This window comes from Artibeus jamaicensis, unplaced genomic scaffold (genome assembly GCF_021234435.1).
Source record: "Artibeus jamaicensis isolate MK-2021 breed Jamaican fruit bat unplaced genomic scaffold, CSHL_Jam_final contig_388, whole genome shotgun sequence".
NCBI classification, from domain to species: Eukaryota; Metazoa; Chordata; class Mammalia; order Chiroptera; family Phyllostomidae; genus Artibeus; species Artibeus jamaicensis.
In genome coordinates this window covers 8,813,826-8,838,132 of record NW_026521813.1, presented here as the reverse complement: position 1 = coordinate 8,838,132, position 24,307 = coordinate 8,813,826, and the positions used below count along the sequence as shown (strand labels likewise).

Here is a 24,307-nt window from a genome sequence, read left to right as displayed (position 1 = left end):
TCCACATTCTCAGAGCTCATAACAGTGGAACAGATAGCCCTCAATCGAAGATCACAGAAATAAATATAAAATTACTGCTAAGACAAGTGCTGTGCAGGAACAATACATGTAAATACGAGAGCAATAAACAAGACATCTGGACTAGCCCAGGAGACCAAGGAAAGCTTCTTGGGAAAGTAACGCTGGAGCCGAGATCTGAGAATGATTAGCAGAAAAGAGAAGCAGGGAGGATGGACAGACATCCCTGCCAAAGGCACAGAGGGTTGCAAACATCCTGGGTAGGGAGGAGGGTGGGACCTCGGCACTTCAGAACTCCCAGCCAGCGTGGAGGCACTGGAGGGTGTGGTGTGGAAAGAGACTGTGAGGCAGAAGACCCAGCCCTTGGGGAGCCCACAGCTAATGAGGAACAGAGATCGCCATTCCCGAGTGCCACCAAGTCCAGCTGTGAGGTAGGGATTAGAATGAAGACGAATGGACTCAACGAATGTCCCCTGAGGTACCTGCCAGGGAAACTGGTCACACTGGGAGGGACCAAGTGATAGAGTCAGTGATGATTTCATGCAACAAATGCACTTGTAGAAGTGTCTGAAAGGGAACTTACACCGAGATAATCAGTGTTTTCTAGAAGCTTCCTCACTGCCCTTGTAATGGCAGACAAGATTCTGGTTTCCACTGCCCCACAGAAAGAGGGTCATTGCCAAGAACATAAAAAATAAAATATGTTAATTAGTGACCTGGAAGCTTCCAGATCCAGGCCCTGGGCCATTTAAAAGCTAGTTTGAAAATTTCTCATGGGTAATTTTAACAGGCTTTAAAGCTATAACCACTAATAAGACTTCACATACCAACCCAGCCTATCAGGTCCTTTTTGAACAGTACATTTCACTGATTTCAAATCTCTGAAAGCTGTTAGAAGAGTTTTTATTTTTTAAAGATTTTTAAAAGATTTTATTTATTTATCTTTAGAGAGGGAAGGAAGGAGAGAAGGAAAGAAATATCAATGTATGGTTGCCCCTCATGAGTCCCCTGCTGGGAACTGGCCTGAAACCCAGGCATGTGCCCTGACTGGAAAATTGAACCTCAATCGTGTGGTTGGCAGGCCCGCTGTTAGAAGAGTTTTGAGATAAGAAAAATGAAACAGCAGAAAGACTGAATGATTCAACCAAGGTCACAGAGTTAAGGAAATGGAAAAGGTGAAAGTTGGTCCCAGGTCACCCTGGCTCCAAAACATAATTTCTTTCCGTGAGAACAAAGAGACCCCCCTCCCCCGTTCCCCTGGCGGCAGTCACTCCAGCTTACCTTTCCACCTCAGGCCGAAGGGCCTTCTCCCTCTCGAGCATGGCAATGATGAGTTTCCCCCACTCTTTCTCTATGTCATTTGGATGATAACCTTGAAGCAACTTGATGCGTCCGAATTCTATCCATATCTTGAAAAAAAACAAAGTAAATATGTAAAAATAAGAAAATAAAGGGAAAATGATTCTACTTGACAATACAAAGGAAATTTCTGCTTACCTCTAATAATTTATATAGGCGTTTGATTTTTGATTTTTCTGTCTCCTTTGGTGGAATTTCTGTTTCTTTAAACTGTAAATACTGATTGTAAAGTGCCTAAAATGAAAGGGAAAATCCATGAAGGCTCCAACTTCAAAGACCCGTGTTCACTACTGCATAAGGTCACCACTTCAAATGCTGCTGACGGTGTCATGTGCATCCAGGGGGAGTCCTGCACAACACAGACTCTCCGGGACCATGCCGACTGCCAGCTGGTCGGCAACCAGATTCCAGCGCACAGACTTGATGAGGTGTAAGTAGTGATGTGTGCTGTGATTCAGCATATGCTCCACAGGCATCCGGGTAATAATGAACCCTGGTCGTGTTTACTGCGGCTCTACTAAAAACCTCTCATCATGCAAACGAGAAAACACAGCCTTTAAAAGATGTACTTTCCAACTGTGGAAAATTAGCTTTTGGAAAAATAATCTGATGCACTTCCCATAAAGGGAAAAAAATCTGCCTTGTGTATACCATGGATCTACCCTTAAAAGCAGAGTTATCAGCTAGATGGAGCTAAAATTTGGTTTTACTGTCCTACTGGCCAAGTTAAACAGATCTCTTAGTAAACAAAGATAAATGTCATTGATTACTGCTTTATTATGGATGTTTCAACCATGTAATTAAATTATTATCTAGTTCGCAGATATTAATTTAGAATCTCGTATATATAATTTATCATATTTACTAAAAAGGACCTTCATGAAAATTATGTAGATAAAATATCTCCACATGTACTAAGTGTATACTAATTATTTCATGCTTTTTTTTAGTCCTTTTAAATCTTCAGGCAGACACATTTCTGAAGGATTCCATGCAATGTTTTGCTGGCTAATCAAATTACAGGCATTTTCCCCACATATATTTTCTTTTTTATATTACATCCTAACCTAAGCAAGTAATCTGAATAATCACTTAAATGTTTTCCAAAACTTTAAGAATCTGCATTAATCAGAAGCCAGTACAAATTTGCCCAAGTGTCTGGACGACGGGAATCCATTTGGAAGTAATTCGCACTTGAAATCTGAAAACTGTTTTGAACTTAAAATGCAATGTTTCTAGAGGCCCATCAGTAAATAAGCACAGAATACCATTATATGGGAAATGCTATTCGTGGTCGGTGTGGTGATGGCAGGGGAAGTTTCTTGTCCACACAGGGAAGCCTCACACAAACAACCTGAGCACACTTAACAAGCATCCTAGCAGCACAGGCCCAGTGACTCTGTGCCAAGGACAAAGTCCCTGTGGCAGTGTGAATTAAGAGCTGTTTCACAGATGTTCTGTACGGATATCTGAACACAGTAAATAACTTCAACAGGGCCCATGCTGGGTTATAAGAATTTTTGTGATTCCAGTTTGACCATGAAAACAAATCTTATAATTCAAGGAATTAGACTTTGTTGTTAACGTTTTTGCATTATCAATTTCTTGAAATAAAGCAGGCTATTTTGCAACCATAAATCCTAATATACAAAATGAGGCAATATATTCTTCAATGAAATGTCTATATGTATAATGTCTTTTATATTTCTAAAAATTTTTTGCCTTAAAGAGTTAGACCTGGGTTTTTTTTGTTTTTGTTTTTAGGTAGTAGCAAATGTTTTACTAGACCATGAATTCATTTATACCGGGAGTCAGGTATGTGTTTTCAACTTCATAGTGAAATATAGCACATACCTCTTGCTACACAGGAGAAGGTTCTGAAGCAGTTTTGATGAGGCACACTCCCAGCCACTGTCACCCTTGTGCAAGCTTCCCAGGGTCCCTCCCACCCCAGCCATCTGGTGGGCACCAAGCATTTCCCACACACCGGAAACCATTTGGCAAAGTCACATCCAGAGAGTCTCTCAGACCTTAAAACTCTCAATGCAAACCTAAGGGACTATAAATGTCTTTACGATGTCATTGCTATTATGTTTTAATAACTAATGTTTACCAGCGTTTTCTCTGTATAATAGGGAGATGAGGACATTTTTTAACGCCTACTTATTAGTGGCATGCCAAAAGCATTTTTTCTTGGACTTCTAAAGTAACAGAATTATAGCCACATTACTTAGCAGTGTAATAATCCAGTCAATCCCACCTCACTCCTGAGTGCCACTGACCTTCAGTTCTACAGGATTATTAGGAAACGTTCTGTCAGACATTGTGGTCACATGGTGTCGAATCCACTGGATGAGGTAGTTCACCATGTTCTGGTATTCAATCCATTTGACTTCAACATCCTAGAACAATAAAATGACAGGAAAGGTCTTTGTCTGTAGATAATAACATCCATATCCAACACAATTTAGTCAGAGGTCATTCTGTGAATTTACATCTTTAAGCCTGGCAGAGACAACCGGCTAAATGTTTTTTAACTTTCCATGTAGTCCCAGTCCTTTCCACATAAACAGCTTCAAATGCATGCTATCTACACTGGAGCCTCAGAGCAGCCTAATGAGCGCCAGTTCTGATCCAGAGACAGTAGCTGCCTGAAGCTCTGTGTTGAGAAGGGTTCTGAGGCAGCACCCAAGCACAGCAGAAGACACTTCCACAATCGATTTGTCAGGGGCTCAGGAAGGGGAAATGATAAGCTTGCATAAGCCTAGCTGAGTGCCAGTCTGCCAACCTTTTTAGATGTAAGTCTACTGCAGGTATAAAACTCAAAAGACCTACCCATTATGTAAGAAACTAGGTAGGAATGAAAACTACAAGAAATGTGTATGATGAGATTTTTCAAGTACTCATTTACCAAACTTTTTAAAAATGGAAGAAACTGCAAGTTTGTCAACTGCTCTACTCAATTGATGAGTGCTCATTATGTTTAAAGCATTACGCTGTTATAATAAAAATGTAATGCTTTAAGACATAATTAATACCTAGTATGAAACAGTTACTGTCTACATAGTGATGCAAGAGAGGTTTCAAAATATAAACAGCTGAGCAAAATAAAAAGCAGTGTTTAATGAAGTGCTGAAATAACTGAAACAGGAGGTATATGCCAGGAGTTGAGACAAGAAGCAGAGATGTGTAAGTGTGCCTAAACTGCCCACTAAAGGCTGCTTGGGCAAGGTGGTCCCGAGCAGTCCTGAAACTTCCAGTACATACACTGTTTTGCCCATATTTTTGAGGGAAAAATAAGAAAGCACATTACACACACACACACACACACACACACACACAGAGTACCTGAAATACTTTGTATCTGTTCTCATGTTTTGTAATTCCTTATTACATAAAATTTCTTCTACCATAATATGTTCAAAAATAAATGCTAAACTCCCTTTACAATACCCCCAAAACAAGTATCTAAATATAACTAAGTAACTAAATAAATAAATAAATAAATAAATAGCTGGATTTCAAAATTAAAACATAAGTATTTTTCCCGAAAGTCTGGGCCAAAAACATGGCAGCACATTATACACGGAAAAATACGGCAATTGTTGGTAGGAGAGGGGGAAGACTGAGTAAAAGATAAGGGAGTCCCAAGTCAGGAATCTGAAACAGAAATGCCCTGGCTACCAGCAAACAGTTCAGGTTGAGGTGTCAGAGCTCAAAATGAAAGCAAGCTGAATTCATATATGCAGAATTTTGAATGTCAGAATATCTGGACTGGATTTAGTCCTGCAAGCCACATGAAGCCACTGAAAGTTTTCAAGCTAATTTGGTGACAGTGTTCGGGGTTTGTGGGAAGAGAAAAATAATGGGAGAAGTAAAGCCATAAGAAAGCGATTGATCATCCTGGTTCTGGTATGAAGGGGTAAGAGCCAGGAATGGTGTGGAGGGAGGGAGACAGTGGAGCAAGGACTGCCACCAGAAACACTCGCAAGCGGCACTCAACATTGCGTCACTGGGAAACTGCACTGAATCAGAGAGGATGAACGGGGATCCGCGAGGATGCACATGACACCGTCAGCAGCATTTGAAGTGGTAACGTTATGCAGTAGTGAACACAGGTCTTTGAAGTTGGAGCCTTTGAGGGATCAGTAAAAGGAGTAGACAAAACTTTTGAGAGAAAGAACAAGAGGAAGAGAGTGGCAATAAGTCTAAAAACAACGGCATACAGAGGTGAAGTAAAAGACCAGAAAAAAAGAGCTCACCAAAATGAGCTCCTAAATCTTCAAAGTAAATTTTTAAAAATGGTACCTGCAAGGAGGAAGGGAGAAGCCCAGAGTGAGAGGTGATCACCCCAAAATGCATGACACATATAGGGGTTCCTGCCTCTTCCAGAAATGCATAAGCACTTGTTAGCAAGACCACTAAAAATGCATGATTGAACTGCATTACACAAACCTTGGTAGATAGAGTCCAAAGCTATGTGTCAGAGACCTTGCCATGCATGCACGGTCGCTCTGCCAACTTGGCAAAATACATAACCTTCTTCTGGGTCTCACTGTTCAGTCAGAAAGTACAGAGCCAACCACTCTTACACAAGCATTAGAGCTGATAACTTGAAAGTGACTTCAAATGTGAGATATTCTATACAAATATACCAAATAGAGCCATTATAAAATAGCAACAAGTTAAAAATGAGAATCTCCAAAGTTCAGTGGTTTATAGCTATTCTTTATAAAATGACCAATAACTCTGAATAGCCTACTTTATGACACAGAACACATTTTTGTTATAATTTTAATGGTGGAATGGTACCATTAAAATGCATGCAATATCAGTTTAATAAATAGCCTATTAACTCGAATTCTTTAAAAATATTTGATAGTTAGGAATGACTTAAAAAGCACTATCAAAGAATTCAGTCAATTGGGCATTGTTGAATCGGAAGCCTCTAGTATGGAAAAGTCAACACTCACATTTGCACCGATGCCTTCACCGCCTTCCGGGACTTTGGGAAAGGCATCATAAAGAGATGACACGTACGTTATTACTGACTTTTCATCGGGAGAGGAGACATCAACATCTAAAAGCATCAACAGAAATTATTTCAAAACGTTGCAAGATCACTTTGATCAAACGTGCAGGCCAGTCTACATCAGGTCACGGCAACAACTCACCCTCCGGATCCAGAAGTCTGATGACACCAATTTTTTCTGCTACATAAAAAGCATGCTCTAAATTTGCAAGGTTGCTTTGAACAGCAACAGTATTCATGTCTATCAGGTCCGGCCTAGGAAGAAATTCACTGTGTCAATTACATTTCTCATGTGCCAATTCAACATCATATTTACATGTGTAACCATTTATATAGCAACTGCTGCAAACATTAATACCAAGTCTGTGCTAAGATTTTTATCAAACATTGCTTACTTCTCTCAGAAACTTTTGTGTGGCAAAGGCAAGTATAATGAGGGAAATATAAAAATTTGAACATGTATAACTTTTGGCAAGGTTTACAAACCCCTCAAAATCAGAATCTATATGAACATCTGTCCTTTTCAACCCGTGTAATTTCCACTACTCAACAGTACCCTTCCAGTCCAACCGGCATCCTCTCAATGTTTCTCCCCAAACACAAAACTTGTACTCAGTTCAATGGCATGCCCATGGCAGTCCTCCTATCCCAGAAGTCCTTCCCCATCACTGCTGTCTCCCACAATCCTACTCATCCTTGCAAGCAGAGATCAAGCCCCACCTCCTCCATGGACTCCTCACCTTCCCAACTCTCAGTTTTCTCTCTCTGTTCCCTAAACTCCTCATACTCCTGGGTCTGTGTCAGTCAATCTGGCACTTAGAATAATCACACTCTTCCTTGCCCTATTCATTCACTGTTTAATGTGCACATCTTTGTTTCTCCCAACTGGTCGACATCAGGATGGCAAGAACCGTGTATTAATACGCAATTGTATTTTATACTTCTGCTGAGATAGAGGCACATACTTAGTAGACATTCAATAAATACCTACAGATAAGTCAGTAAACAGGTTGGTTAGTTAGGCATTTGAATAATAAATAACTAAGCACTAGGTTCTATATTTGCATGTCCACACACACATACATGCTCTTACACCTTGGTCTTCATCTCTTTCTGAGACTTACATGATACTCTAAACCACAAGGATACCTAGCTCTATCTCTCTGAGACAAGAAAAGACTAAACTACTCCTTAAGTTAGGAGGTAAAATACAGCAGTTGGAAACTTTACTCAAGGTCAGAAGCCAGTCAGGAAACTTTTATCTCAAAAATAAAGCATTAAAAGAATGCAGAAACAGTGTTGAAACAGTAAAGCCTTTAAAAAGAGTGGCACCCAGTCCCAAACTCACTGAGTTAGAACCTATCTGTGAGCTGCTAAGTGAAGGCATCCTGGTTTAACTGCAGAAGAGTGGGAGGGCCCAGCGGCAGTGTGGAACAGTGAAATGCATGTTACTTTGAATACTACTTGGAAGGCTGTCTATATGAGAAACTCTTTGAAAATATGCCATTAATCTTAGGAAGGTAAACAGCAATTTGTACTCCTATTTTTATCTGATGAGAATACAGACTTCCAAAGAAATCTAGTTATTTTTACAGCTCTTTGAAGTGTTCATTACCTTGAATTATAGCTACCATCACCCACCTACTTATTTCCAGGAAATTATTAGAAAATTCTTTCATGTTTTTTAAATGTCACCAATTTGATCACTGAAAAGCGATCTTACATTTATTATAGAAACAATAAATCTACTGACAACAATAGAAGAGTTAAGTGACATGCCTCCAGAAATAATATTTTTTATTCACATAAAAGCATTCTTTTCACATGACCCATTTTGAAGAATCTGCCCACTTCAAAATTACTAAACAGGTATGTATAACATTCTTGACAAAAACAAATATCTAAAGTTCAAAAAACTGTTTTGCTTCCATAAAGTTCACACATTTTGAAGAAATAAAAACCAGCCTTTCTGAGTTTGCCAAATATCCCAACAAGATAGAGCATGTTGCTATGTGAACCCTGCCATTAGCAAAGAAAGTGAGCACTGAGTAATTCCAGGCAGAATGAATAAAGTCATTGAAGAAGAATCAAGTTTTTGAGTAAGAAAATGAAACATAAACCTTCCTCCTGAATGACACAGTCATTTCAGCACAAAAGAAGCTGGATAATACATGAGTTTGGATAAATCACCTCTTTATCATGAGAGTTAATACTTTAATGAATAAAAACTGAAATGGTTTTTGACCATTAAAAATTACAGTAGACAAAATTAAGCAAAAAGTAAAAAGGATACAATTTTAAAAACACGATGAAAAAGTAAAGTCCTGTCCCTCCCCAGTCATCTGCTAAGGTTGGTCATTTCAGTCTTCATCTGGCTTTGCCTCCGTGTGTCTGAAGCCTCGAGAAGTCACACGTGTTGTGACTTGTCTACCTTCCTTCTTTCTTTGTAGTCTTTCTCGGATAATATAGTATTTAAAAGCTTCAGCTATCTTCCACATAAAGAAGATGGGTTTCATTTCATTGTCATATTTCCTTTTTCTATAATTTTAATAGGAAATTTCATTCCCATCTCAGGTTTGACTAACCAAGGATGACATAATACTGTTATCATGTAGAAGCCAGCAACCATGTTCCTGTATTATAGTTTAGAGAGTTGAGCATTAACTAATCTGATTTCCTTAATTTCTGGAAACCTTTCGAAATCACATAAGATAATCCTTTGTACCTAAAATAATATATGATGGTCCTTTTATGAAAAGGAGGCCATTCTAACTCTTACTTGTCATTATTCTATGGTAATGCAAAATTTTCTGAATGACTCACCATCATGGACTGCAATTATAAAAACATATTGTTTATATGCCACCATTTTCTATAAATTTTAAAAAACAGCTTACAAAAAAAGGAGAATGTAAAAAAACAACAAATTTTAAATTAGAAGTAGAAAACCAAAACAGGCCATATAATAAAGTTTCAAATGAGGCCAAAAAGAACAAACCACTTATATATGCATGCTTAGTGCAGTAATTTGTTCCAAAAATACAGGACACAAAGGTACCAAAAAAATGGTTATTGCCACTATACAAAATAATTTGGATAGAAGTAATGCTTATCTTTTATACAACATGCATTTTTAAAAAAGTATTCTCCATGGACAAAATAGATATATATATACCCACATGCACACATGCATGCACATGTACACACTGATATCACATGTATCCATATGTGTATATGTGGATACATGACAGATAACCAAACTAGCAAAACATTAAATTTGCATAAGAAATTCTTTTTTTTGCCCTGGCCAGCTAGCTTAGTTGATTAGAAGTTCATCCTGATACACCAAAGTTGTGGGTTTGATCCACATATAAGAATCCACCAAAGAATGCATAAATAAGTGGAACACAATTAATGTTTCTCTCTCTCCCTCAAATCAATAAAATAATTTTTTTAAACTTGGCACAGATAGTCCTCACTTTATGAATTTATTAGCTTGCATAAGAACTACATACAATTCTGAGAGAAAATGCAACTATAGTTAATAACTTTGTATTGCATATTTGAAAGTTGCTGAAAGATCCTAAAAGTTCTTTTCACAAGAAAAAAATTTTTATGAGTATGTGAGATGATAGATTTTAATTAGACTTATTTCAGTGGACACTGTAATATATACAAATATTGAATCATTATGCTCTACATCTGGAACTAATATAATGTTACATGTCAGTTATACTTCAAGTTTTTAAAAATCCCACAATATTATCAAATAAGTGTTACAAGGCGAACATGAAGAGACATAAACACAAATGTGCCCTCAGTAAGAGACAGCAACATTTTTATCTCTTTTCCAGTGTTGATTTTTAGTGTTTAAATCTAGAGGAAAAGAACACATTTAGGATTGGGGGTTGGGGGCATTTCATGTTAGCCCAACTCTGAAATACATAGTAAATGATGAAGTCTAGAAAAGACAGCATTTGGTAACATTTTTTAAATCACAACCAAAGCATTTAAACTCTGTGATTAGTGATACCCAATCAGCTGGAAGGAGGGTGAGCAACAATCCTCTTTTTCAATGAGAAAAAGGGCAATAGATTATACCTCAAGAAGAGCCCTGGAACATCAAACCAAAAGAACCTATGCACCCCAATTTTCATAGCAGCGCAATCTGCAATAACCAAGTGCTGGAAGCAACCTAAATACCCATCAGCAAATGAGTGGAATAAAAACTATGGTACATTTACACAATGGAATTCTACACAGCAGAGAGAAAGAAATAGCTCCTACCCTTTGGGACAACATGGAAGGAACTGGAAAGCATTATTCTAAGTGAAATAAGCCAGGCAGTGAGGGACAAATACCATATGATCTCACCATTAACTGGAACCTAATCAACAAAAGAAAAATGCAAACAAAATATAACCAGAGACACTGAAATTAAGAATAATGTAACGATGGCCAGAGAGAAAGAGGGAGGAAACAGAGAAGGGTTTTCAGGAACTATTATAAAGGACATATGGACAAAACCAAGGGGCAGAGTGGAAGCAAAAGAGGGAGGTGGGTTTGGCTGGGGTAAGGGGGAGTGGTGGGGAGAAAATGCAGACAACTGCAATTGAACAACAATAAAGTAATTTTAAAAAGGGGCAATAGAAAGCAGAATGGCTGTTGCTAGGGGCGAGAGGAAGATGGGGAGTTACTGTTTAGTGGATATACTTACTATCTCAGTTTCATGAGATGGAAAGAGTTCTGGAGATGGATGGTGGTGATAGTTACACAACAATGTGAATGTACTTAATGCCACTTTACTGAACACTTAAAAATGGTTAGGATGATAAGTTTTATGTTATGTGTATTTTACCACAATGCTTAAGAAAGGATGTTTACCACATCCTTTAAGACTCTTTCTATATATTGAGAATAAAGGCAATATTGACGTGAAAAAAAGTTAAAAGATGTGATTCCAGTATCCTGTGATTTAGTCCTAACTTGCTGTTTAACTTAGAACACTAATGTCTCAGTTCCCTTCTACAAAAAAAAAAATGAAAATCAGGAATGACAGGAAATCAGGAATTACAATAATCATTCAGAATTCCAGTTCCCCCTAGGGAGCCTCTGGAAATACGTGTGGGAGTGGAGGGAGGATATTGGGGCTGCTACTGCCGAAAGGTTTGGAGAACCTAATGGATTTGCCCAAGGACTCAAGAGAGCGGTCATGTAAAAGTACTTGTGAAATTCAGTATAATGAGCAATGCAGATGGGTTATAAAGACCATAAACCTGTTTACATCATAAACAATGTAAAGAATATATAATCAGAGAAGGCGGAAGTTGGTGCTGTGTTATGCTAATTACAAATAATTCTTCCCAGTCAATAAACTAGCAAGTTCATATATTTTCTTCATATTTAAGAAGCATCTACCATGTGCTCAAGCCCCACGGCACTTAGGATATAAGCACTGTGTATATGCAGAGCTCAGAGCTCCAAAGGGAGCATGGGAATAAAACAGGAGAGAACCCAGTGGACAGAACCCAGGTAGCTGACAAAGCCACACATGTGTTCTGTACCTGGAACATGAGAACAAGGTGATCAACACATGGGTGAGCAGCCAACAGCAAGGGGGACACGGTGAGAGATGAGGCTGGGTGGATGGCAGGGGCCAAGATGATGCAGAATCTTATGAATTTCTGCCCTGGCCAGGTGGCTCAGTTGGTTGGAGCATCATACTGTACACCAAAGGCTGTAGGACCGATCCCCAATTGGGGCACATTCAGGAGGCAACAGATACATGTTTCTCTGTGTCTCTCTCTCCTCCCCTTCCTTCCTCTCTCTAAAATCAATAAACATATCCTAGGGTAAGGATTCAATAAAAAAAAGAATCACATGAACTTCTGCAAAGATTTTGAACATTTTTACAAGAACTACAGAAAACCATTAAAATGCATTAAGAGTATAAAAGATTAAATGATCGGCTCCAAGGTCAGATGGAGAAGAAGTTTAAAGATTTAAAGTGGTGAAAGCATTCCCACAGGATCCAGTAGGAGACCACGGTGACTTGGAGAAGAATGTGGTAGCAGTGGGAGATGTGAACAGGCCAGGAGATACTTAGAAGGTCAAATCCACGGAGTGTGGTTTTATAGCACTGGTTATAGTAATAAGGGGTATCAGCATGGATGAGGGTCAACACAGACAGAAAAGAGAAAGCTGAACAGGCCTCCTTGAAAAACTTCCTACCAGCCTCACAGGAAAGAGGTGGAGTCTGCAAAGGGACGTGAGCAGGAACAGCCCAAGAAACAGGAGGAAAAACCAGGGGAGTGTAGTGCTGTAATGCTATAGAAAAAGAATATTTCAAGAAGAAAAGGCTAGTTAAGAGAATCAAATACTAAGCAGTAAGAAAGGTGAGATCTAAAATATGTCCATAGGATTTAGCCACACAGAAGTCAGCCATGGGCCTAGAAGAAGTGTTTTGGTGGATTATGGTACCAGAAACCAGATTACAGTGGGTTGAGGAATAAATATGGAGTGAAGAAATTAAAATGGAGTGTACAGACAACTCTTTTGAGAAGTCTGGCTTTTAAGGAAAGGAGTATTAATATAAGACAGTAGATGGGGAAAAAGCATGGGGTTGGGGACAGGTTGCTGTTTGTTGTTTTATTAACAAAGAAGCTTCAATGAGCTTAAAGTCCAATGAGAAAGACCTGTTGAGAGAGAAAAGTTTAATATAACGAGACAGAAGGTTTCAGGGGCAATCACTGAGATGGGATCCAGAACACAGGAGGAGGACAGGCCTTGGATAGTGGAGAGAGGCTTCCTCTGTTAACAGGGGCTAGGACAGATGCAAAGCAAGTTTGGAGGCACAAAGAAAGACTTTACACTGTCTGGCTCCCATTTTCTCTGAGATCAAGAACTGAGATCATCAGTTAACAATGAAGGAAGGAAAGGTAGTGTGAGGGAGAGAAAAGGTAAGTTAACATGGATAGAAAGACTGTTTGGCGACAGCCCCATTTGAGGCTGCTAACCATGAGGTTAAGTGAAACCCATCTATTCTGGTCTAACTTTCTCTGGTGTGCTTCACTGCTTGGGTACAAGCACAGACAAAGCAGATAGCTGCGCTTGTATGGAGTCAGGCTTTCCTGAGAAATTAGCATGCTCTCAGCAGCTTGCAAGGAACTAAAAAGGACTCTACAGAAGTTTAAAAACAAAAAAACTTACTTCCTTTACCTAGAGGTCAGATTTAGAACAACTTCTGTACTCTAGAACACGACTTACCAACTCACACACATACATGAAGCCACATATGCCACTGAACATCTGCTCTTCAATAAATCACACAATGAAAATATTCACTGAATATGCCTCACTTAACCTACGATGGCAGAGCTGTTGCCATAACAAATTCCCTAAGATGACTGTTTGGATTAAGTCATGTTCGGGCTTAGCATATTCCTACTGTTTTTATTGGTGCAAAAAGCATCTCACCTCCCCACCTCACCCCCAAGAAAGAAAAAAAAAAGCCTGTAACAGGTCCTCCCTTCTCCTCCCCACAAATAAATACGAACATGCCGGAGCCCCACCCACAGTTGCGTAACTAGGTAGAGACATTCCTTTATGCTCATATTTGGACACATATGGCTGAAAGAAACACAGCCAAGAACTCCAAGGAAGCAACAAGCTATGAGGGTAATTTTCCCTTTTCTCAAAACTAGATGCCTGACTTTGTTTTTCCAACTTTGTTCTACAGACTGACTCTCTACTAACAACAAGGGAGAAAGCGAAAAATGAGAAGCACTCTAAGTTACAGCAAGCTTTATTAGTACTTCAAGATTGGAATCTCACAACCTCAGAAATTAAGAAATATTTAATAAAATGTGACTCATCTTGCAAACAATTCCATAACAGCCTCACAGACTTTAAGAAATATAGAAAATAGCATTGATTTTGACAGTGAAGTAAGTCCTTCAGTAACTACATTTTAGTAAACTTATGAAAGTAAATTATACGTAAGCCTTAGTGACTAGGGGATAAACACCATCATCTCTCCCCACCCCTCACCACCACCCAAGAAAAGGGGATGGCTCAACTTATGTTTTACTCTGGTAAAAAAAAAAAAACAATTAAACTACTTCACTTCACAGAATAACATGAGAATATTAACCCATGAATGAGTCAAAATAAAAGTGGTGTAACAAAATAGATGGACCTATCAAAGAAAAGTAGATGGAGAGACCCCATGCCCGCTGCTCCTGCAGCGTAAAAGAAATGGTCATGTAAGAGAAATGTAAGGATACTGACAGGAAAGGTGGTGGAGGAAGAACAGGTCAGCTGTCAAGTAAGCAAAGCCTTTCACCAGAGCCCCCTTCTCCTGAGACGCACAGGCAGGCGCCCGAGTGCCAGTGGAGGAGCGGCAACAGCGCGCAGGGCGGGATGCTGACGTTCGCTGCACACTCCCCACACCTCTCGCACAGCGATGTTATCCCAAGACAGCCCCCACTGCTGACATTCTTTCTGAATGACTGGATCACTCAGATTTGCCAACTTATTTGGCCATTTTTCCCACTAAACTTTTAACACATACATGTTTAGACTAACAGCTTGCACACCATGCACAGGGAAACACAGATCTGCAATTTCAGCTCTGGCACATATTTTAAAGCTGAAGAAAAATTAAAGGGGAGGTTGAAATTGCTACAACACAATGAACAAAGGAAGGAATTGCTTCTTTTTAAAAGGCATTGTGGAGGGGAAACAGCACAGAAGGGGTGTATATCAATCTGACTCTTGGCAGACCGTTCAGACATATGTCTTAGAACTTTAAATGTAATATCTTTTAACCCAGTCATTCTACTTCTGGGACCTTACCCTTAAAACACATTCACACATCTGCACAAAGACACATACAATGTCCAACCCAACATCTTTAAGTAGCAAATAAATAACAATGTCCATCAATAAGATGCTATAAAATAAATTATATGACATGCATATAGAAGAATTCTATGAAGCATTTAAAAGGATAAGGTAAATCTATTTGTTCCAATACAGAAAGATGTCTAAAATAAATTAAAGAGAATCAAAGATTAATGCAAAATAACATCTATACTGCTCTCTCATTTGTATTTATAAAACATATGTGTTCAAGATTAGGTGCTTATGTGAACTCTATCTCAATAAAGCTGACTCTTCCCCTAAAAAAGGAAAAACAGGTATTTGTATATGCACAGAAAATTTCTAGAAGAATATGAAAGAAACTTAACAGCAATTGCCTCAGAAATTGGGGGGATCACATTTTGATACCATCCCTTTTGCTCTGAGTGTTTTACATTCATATATTGTATTTTCAGCTGGTTGCTTTTTCTTTTTAATCACATGCACAGGAAAAAGTAGAGCCATGGCAAGGAGTACCCACTGCAGAAATTGCTCTCTCAGGGAGCACGGCCCGGTGAGCCACCTTCCTATTATGGTAGCATCACTTTCTCAGTTTTCTGACTCAGAAAATGGAACCAAGTGAATTTCAGCTGTGCCTTACTTATTATCTGTAAGGAGCTATCTCATACAATTAGTACTATACAGAATTAGTATTATAGAGAATTTCTATAAATTAATTTCAGCAAGAGGGCCAGGAACATACAAAGAAAGTAAAATAAGTAGATATTTCCTCTACATGCCAAACAGTATCCCCAAAACTACATGTAAAAATACACGGATTCACAGAAACTGCCACCGGATGTGGACACAAGCTCACAGACCTCACTTGCATGCCGACACAGTACAAGCTGTGCGTGCCAGCTCTCTGAGGGTTTAAATTCATGATAATGGTTAGAAGTCAACCATTTATGCTCTCAGAGTTCAAGTGTTTTGCATTTATTTGGTAAGGTAAATAAGCAATTTGATTTTGCCTGACAAACTGGTACACGTACTTGTGACTTTTTAAAAATTCATAACCTGCAGAACTCTGTGTCTAGCCCACAGCCACACAAACCAACACGCATACCCACGTGCAGTATGCAAACACACACACACACCCCCATCCATCCTTTGGGTTCTGCAGCCTGAGGGCTGACCAGATCTGAGGGATAAGAATCACCTACTCAACACTAATTCAACTTCCTATGGGAACGTTTCAAACCCTAAAGGGCCTCCTCGCTGTATTAAACCAGTCTGATCCAGTTCAGCCTGTAAGGTGTGACTGAACCCAAGCATGAGGCTGAATCACAGGCCTCTGGGTCAGACTATTAAGCCAGAGGGTTCTGACCACAGCCTTACGGTTTGACCTTCCCAATTACAGCATCTTTAAACATTTAAAATAATGAAATACGATGGTCCCATTAAATTCTAATTCAAAAGGCCAACAATGAACAAAATAATTGCTACCCTCCCAACTATACACTCAGACATGTGAAAAATTCCTAGCTGCCTAACTAGAAAATACTTAAAAGGCATGCTCCTGAATATGACCTACTTCAAAAATGTGGAGTCTTCCTTGGGTAATATATTTAAAACATGCTTTTGAAAAGAATGCCAGAGGGCTTAAAGAAAAATTAATTAAATGAATGGAATAAATTAAAAACAAGAATAAGACTAGCAGAAACTAGCAAACGGAAATCATCTCTCAAAACACCCCCCAGCCCCAGGCATTTTAGTGTTGACACACGCAGTATCTTTCCACATCGCCACCTGAGGTTCATCTGGTCCCACTGCACACTTTGTGCTCTCCTTTCTGGCCTGTGGGCCGCATTCATGTTCGTGCCTGCTCAGGCGAACATGTTTCCACACTCGGAGACGCTGGATACTGCTGTTTTGGAACTTGGCTTTCATCAGCTTTCAGGGGTAGATACCCACTTGGAGAAAATGATAATGTAAGACAAATCAGGAGCTGAACTTCAAGTTGGAAGACAGAGTTTTACTTCTCTCAGAAAGAAAAAAGTCAATTTTACTGATGCCAGAACAAACTTAAACATAAGACCACAGAGCTACCGGCTGAAACTTCTCCTTGTAATGCCTGCCTCTGAAGAACAGGAACTACTGTGGAATTCTACTCCTTTATTTCTATCTCAACTCTTGGTGACTCATTAATCTACTAGTATTTAGGGGATACTCCCATCCCTTGGCTGCTGGTTCTCAGTTAGTTCTACTTCATCCTCTCTTGCTTTTAGGCTACTCACTTATCAAATACTTTCATGACATCCTTTTGATCTAAGTCCATCAAATCCAGTCTTCCTTGTTGTTCTGAATGAAAAATCAAGGCCAGGGGCAATTGTGAGGCTTATTTACCTAAGATCTTTTACCAGTTGTGGTTTTCAGTGAAAAAAACTTTAATATGCTTTAAAGAAAATTCAAACTATATAAACAAGTAGAAACTAGTACACATGTGTAGTATTTTTATTATTTGAATCCTTTCCACTGAAAACTGAACATAGACAGACATTCCTAGAAGGAATGAGGAACAGCATTTCCTAAGAAAATAGAACAAAATAATGTATTTATCAATGACCTATTTAAATAGAACCTATAGAACTAACCCTTGTAATCTCTTCCACAAAATCATATTATTGAATACTCTTTCATCCTTATTATCCACTGTACAATCCGGCCTCTTCAGGATAATATGACATACTAAAACTATAGAACAGTTCGTTGGTGATTTTTCTCTTACTAATGCTAAGTGTTTTCCATGTTCCCTTATTTACAATTTTATTCACTACATTAGGCTTGTTGCTGAAGCTATTTTCATCGATGGCTAATTCAAGTTAAGCAATCAGGGTTGTCCCTCATTTATTTCTTACAAGGGACAAAGATCTTAGCTGGCAGTTATATGGTTCTATTCATTTAGTCGTTTCTTTAGTTCATCAAGAATTTTCATATATCTTTGCTGAATATCATTAATCTTCAAGGTTGCAATACCACAGCAGTTCTGCCAACAGCTCCATTTCTTGATATCTAGTTTGCCTATAGGAAATCACATGAGCAGTTACACAGAAATGTATGAGGACTTCAGAATCCAAAGCAATCATCTACACTATTGATTTTTTATGTTTATTTATTTACTTATTTATTTATTTATTTTTAAATGCATTTATTTTTAAGATTTTATTTATTTATCCTTAGAGGGGAAGGGAAGGAGAGAGAGAGAGAAACATCAATGTATGGTTGCCTTTCCTGCATCCCCTGCTGGGAACTGGCCTGCAGGGAACTGGGTTGCAACCCAGGCATGTGCCCTGGCTGGGAATCGAACCGCGATTGTCTAGTTCGCAGGCCCGTGCTCAGTCCACTGAGCTACACCAGCCAGGGCCAATTTATTTACTTATTTATTTTTTGAGAGAGAGCAGAAGGGAGGGAGAAAGAGAGAGAGAGAAACATCAACTGGCTGCCTTCTGTACACGGTCTGACTGGGGACCAAACCTGCAAGCCACGCAAGTGCCCCAACCCTGAACCTGGCCACCTTCCAGTTTATGGGACTATGCCCAACCAAATCACACCAGCCGAGGCAATCACCTACACTACTGAAAAAGTAGGTGATGCTGAGCATGTTAGTTACCTTTGGAGCCTCAACTCAATAATCTGCTAATTTAATAAATTGATACAATGGAAGAAGTGCCATCTATTTCATAGGATATTGATCATTTAAAAATCTACCACATATAAAAAATAACATGTCAGAAACTGATACAAGGTCAATAGTCTGCATATATTTCTCAGATACCTATTATATGACAGTTACTTTCTTTTTACCTTTATGGGTCATTTTATTGTATAATATCTATAAATTAGTCTTATTATATGAATTTATCTTCATTTTTATTTCACTTCATGGAATATTTTAGGATACCTAAACTATTAGCAAAGTTCTACTTACTACAGTCACATTCTCCCTACTTTTATTGCTCCCACATTCTATATGGGAACAATAAAACTATGCTATAAAATCCAAATTAGTGCACTCAATAACATTTGACAGTATTTGCAATAATACAATCTGACAATGTTATTACTCTGTTTTCATTTCAGATCAGTATTTCTAAATCTTTAGAACATGTTATGTAGACAGAAATCTTAAGTCACTTTTTACAATGACAAATCAGTTTTAAATGACAAATGTCACCTATTTTTCTTCTAATCTCCACGGAAATCTTTTGCATTCTCTCTAGAGCAGGCAGACTTGCTGTGCAAAGAAGGGGCATCATGTCCCTTTCTGGCCACTACAGCGATTGCGTGGTTCTCTCCTGCTACACCCCCACTTATGCTTACAATTTTCTCAACAAAGTTTTCCATGGGGTTGGACTCGATAATTGAGTAGAAATGAAACTCATGTGCCAAAAGTCAAATAAAATTCATATTAATAAGAAAATTTTTATCTAAAAATATCCAAAAAGCCCAAAACAAATATATCACAAAATTTATGGAAATAATTGTCAAGTAAAATCAACTGTAAAACAAGACACTACTCTCTAGATGTGATTACTGTCCAATATCCAAATATCTCCACATACTGATTTTTCAATTATCTATAACTTTGTCTCTTTTGTTTTTAGAATAAATCAAGACACTCAATAGTGAAAACTATGTGTAGTTCAACCCCATCCATTTAATTCTTACACATGCTAGAAGAAAAGTACTTTAAATGTTTTTTAAGTAAAAATAAAAGGCCCGAGGGCATTAATTAAAACAAAGTTCCACCGATGAAAAGCTCCTTGTAGTGGAAAAAAAAAAACCAAAAAAACCCACAGTAATATTTTATGAGGCACCAGATAACTTAACAAAACTTAGCAACAAAGAATACCTGTAAGAGTGAGACCTGACACTCAGAATCTTTAAAATAAATTCTAACAAAGGAAAACAAAGCAAACTAAGAAATCAAAATTCAAAGTAAAGGCTAAACAATTTTCTAAAATGACCATTCTTGCCAAATTAAAAGTTCAAAAGAAGTAACATTCAAAACATCCAAATTATCTCCTTAGCAATATAAGCTCTATAACATTAAACTTCCCTGGGATATTTTAGAATCTTTGACATACACACTGACTTATTCGAGTACTTAGGAGAAAAATGCAGAGCATGCATATACTAATCTGTATTTACAATCCTTCATTAGTAATGTAGAGACAATGCCTAGAGACCATTGTTTTTAGAAGTCAATTATCTTAGAATAGCTAGTTTCTAAATGTTTCACTTCTACCTAAAAGAGTTTAAAGAATTTAAATATTTCTGTTCAAAGACCCGGAAGATCTTATCATCTCAGGTGCAGAATGTGTCCAGCTACACAGGCCTCTGATGGCCTCGTGTTCTAAGTCACATGGGAAGTGCAGTGTGATAATCACAGTGTCCGTAACCACTAAACCCTCCCGTTGTCGTGTTACTCAAGAAGAACTGTATTTTATTTTGGGCAAGTGTAGGCAAGCTGATCCTGGTTCCTCCTAATTCAGCAGCCTACACTTCCATCCACTGACATGTCATTCCGTACAGGAAACAGACAGCTAGAGTGTCTAAAAGGGGCCCCTGGTGTGAGATGTATCACAGTTTCATAGATGCCAATGTTTCCAAACTATAAGAGAGAGAGAAAAGAAAGGGAGTGAGAGGAAAGAAACAAAGGCAAAAGAGAGGAGAAGCAAATAAGAGGATTTTAAGTCAAACAGACCAGGGGTAAAGTAACTCTGTAACTCAGCAGCAATGTGGCAAACTAGAGGTCCCTGTGAAGTAGTAGGACAGTAACAGTTCCCACTTCAGGGGACTGTTGGGAGATTTGAATGAGATAACACATGGACACCATGTACAGAATACCTGCCATTTAGAAGTTATCAAAATATTAACTATTCTATATAGGTATTATTTCAGTGTATCAAGTAAGTTTGTCATGGTTTCATGAGTTATTGCTTAGGTTTACTCTATTTAGGGAGATATTCAGTTCTTCAACCCTATGATATAATCTTTGAAAAACTAGGAAAAATAATTGAGATCAAGAAATATGTAGTGTTCAATAAATATTTGCTTGGAATTTAGCTTCTTCCAAGGTAATAGAAGCATAGACTCAAGTGCCACAGTGCCTGCGTTTGAATTTGAAGTTGGCCACTTGCTGGTTAAGCAGGCACTAATTCTGTCTCAGTTTCTGTTAGTCGGGATGACAATATTCCCTTAGCGATGTGGTGAGGATTAAATGAATTAATACATGTAAACTGCTTAGGATAGTGCCTGGAATTTAGTAAGTACTAGGTAAGCGTTAACTTGGATTTAGTTGTTAATAATCCTCACAACTGGTCACTGCTAAACCCAGCTACTCACAAGAGTAACTAGAGTAGGAGACTATAGTTTGGACATTTATGATCTCTAAGCCTGAACTAAACCCTTATCTTACTACTCATCAATTATCTTTATACACAAACTTGGTCACTTTCTACATATCAGACCTTAATGTCTGCTAGATTACTAGCACAATCCAAAGACATAGTATAGCTGTGTGGTCTGTGTGTATGCTCCAAGCTTAGAGAGAAGATCTCTTGAGTGGTCAGAATGTGATGTTTTTACTTTTACTTGTCTGTATTTTCTAATTTTTCCACCTGCACATGTATTGCCTCTGTAATAATAAAAGGTTATTGTAAAATTTGGAAATGAAAGAAACTCGTATTTGTCTACAGAAAAAATTCCACAAATTCCATACCTGTATTTATGAATGATGGCATTAAATAGTTTTCCATCCCTCCAGCAGGTAGTGAAATTTTCGCACCGTACTCCAGCATAACCCTCGGTTGCCTGCTGCGTCCACAGGAGCAACCTCTCCTTAGCAGACATGTCTTCTGACTCCCCGGTGACATGGATGTCAGAGATCTAAACATGATGGAGAAGTGGCAAATCAGTAGAAAGGAAGGACGCCAACTCAGATTAAGAACCTACTATGTGCCAAGCACTCTACAAGCGCTATTTAACTTAATTTTTGTAACTTGTCACTTGTAAACTAAGCATATTTTCCCCATTTTACATCTAGGGAAACTGAGTTTCAATGAAGTTAATAGCCTTAGCTGGGTGGCTCAGTCGGTTGGAGCATCCATCCATACACCAAGTTTGCAGGTTCCATCCCCACTGAGGGCACGTACAGGAAGCAACCTATCAGTGTCTCTGCCCCCACTCCCCAAACCAATGAACATGTCCTTAGGTGAGGATTAAAAAGAATGCAATTCATAGACTGAAAAAGATTAAATCCACGCATCTAATTGTTCTTCTTATAGCCAAATATCACAGCATTAAAAAAATCTACATCCCTCCTGTTAATCAGATCTGTTAAAACAACTCGAGCAAATGTTTTTCCAAATTCAAATGGAACAAAAGTAAAACCTACAAATTAATCTACATTTCCACCTGCAGAGCAGAATTTGATCCAACAGATATTGTGCAAAGCAGAAAAATGTGCCCTATCCAATTAAGTGCATTGCATAACAGGTTGGCCTAAGGTCTCCTTAATTCTCTCATGCGTCCTTGCTCAGCCCACTGAATGTTAAACCTTTCTCATCTGATTTTTCCCCATGCTTTTGGTTTTCATTAGATTTCCTAAAAGTCTCTTCCATTAAATAATAATAATAATAATAATAATAATGATATAAAAAAAATAAACCAGGTCAGTCACTAGTTCACATGATTTACATTTTCTCAAGAAATGTTTTGAGAACTGTCCTACTTAATCTGTTGATAATGATATTAAGGCACGAAGTGCCTTTAGAGAAGTTGCACTGTAATTCCAAAGCTGCAATTAACACCAACAAACAACTGTTCCTCATTCAGTGCAAGGCACAAATCCAGAGGATTAGGAAGACAGGCAGCAAGCCAGGATCAAGAAGAGCAAATAAGAGATTAGAAGTAAGACACAGGGAGGGACAAGTCACCTGGTAACAGGAAAAAAAATCACTAAAGTCACAAGATTGATTTCTAATCCCAGCCACCAGTCCCATGACTTTGAATAATTTATTTCATGTCTATGAGTCAACTTCTCCATCTATAAATGAGAAGGTAGAGAGGATAGAAGCAAATAATGTTCGAGTCTTTCAGCCTAAAAGTCTTACTATGAGATTACAAATACAACACAGAGTCAGAGGTCAAAATAGGCAGAGTTAAGCAAAACAAGTCGAGAATTAACCAAAAAATAAATAAATACACAAACCCTCCATACTAAAGAAAGCCTTTAGTCATTGTGGCAATGCCAAGCTCAAACAGGAAGCCCTTTATGCCTCCCAGCTGCTACAAGAGCCAGAGGGGTGCCCAACCCAGGGACCTGGGGCCAGAACTCTGCAGCAGCTCAAGGCCACACCAGGCCTGGCAGCCCCCAACACCACCACCTGGGGACCATGGCCACACACGCCCACACTGCCTTGTTTCAGCAGAGGCAGCCATGCCCTGTGGGGCTGCACTCAGGGCCACAGCAGGGACATGCTCTTCGACAGATGGCCAGGATTTCAATCATCTCTCCTGCGTTTCTGTGTTCAAATCCGGAGCATGCAAAAAGACTGTGTTTGTGAACACATTATAAAGGATATACAGAAGGAATGTCTTTTTTTTCTTTTTTTTTTTTAATGTAGACAGAAAAGGCTGAAAAACCACCAGTATTTTTCCATCCAACTTCCAACTGACATTCCGGTTTAAGATTATGCTGGAGAACCTTTCTAGCACACTGTGTAAGCTTCAATCACATCTCCAACACTTGTGAAATAATAATGGGAATACTTATTACACTGTGTGGTGAGACTTCCACAACATAGCGCCTGGTGTGTAGTAAGTGCGCGCTCAACATGTCAGCTCTTTTATTGTGATTATTATTCTTTTTGACAAAGGGAGAAGCATGATCTTGGCTTCACTGTCCTCCCGATTCTCCTCCTCTTGTGAGGAGGAGTAAAAGGTAAAGCTTCTAAACTTGCTGCCTTAAAA

General features: G+C 38.6%; 1 protein-coding gene across 20 annotated transcripts in view; it reads right to left on the bottom strand.

Moving 5' to 3' along the window:
• DST (dystonin) overlaps nt 1-24,307 on the bottom strand; it is a 453,023-nt gene that overhangs the window by 173,504 nt on the left and 255,212 nt on the right. For all 20 annotated transcript variants that reach the window (XM_053664982.1, XM_053664966.1, XM_053664967.1 and 17 more), the window contains 6 exons: nt 22,056-22,222; nt 6,552-6,664; nt 6,351-6,457; nt 3,660-3,779; nt 1,516-1,611; nt 1,300-1,427 (listed from right to left, as the gene is read on the bottom strand). In XM_053664982.1, coding sequence (XP_053520957.1) covers nt 1,300-1,427; nt 1,516-1,611; nt 3,660-3,779; nt 6,351-6,457; nt 6,552-6,664; nt 22,056-22,222 — 731 coding nt within the window. The remainder of the gene's footprint in view (nt 1-1,299; nt 1,428-1,515; nt 1,612-3,659; nt 3,780-6,350; nt 6,458-6,551; nt 6,665-22,055; nt 22,223-24,307) is intronic.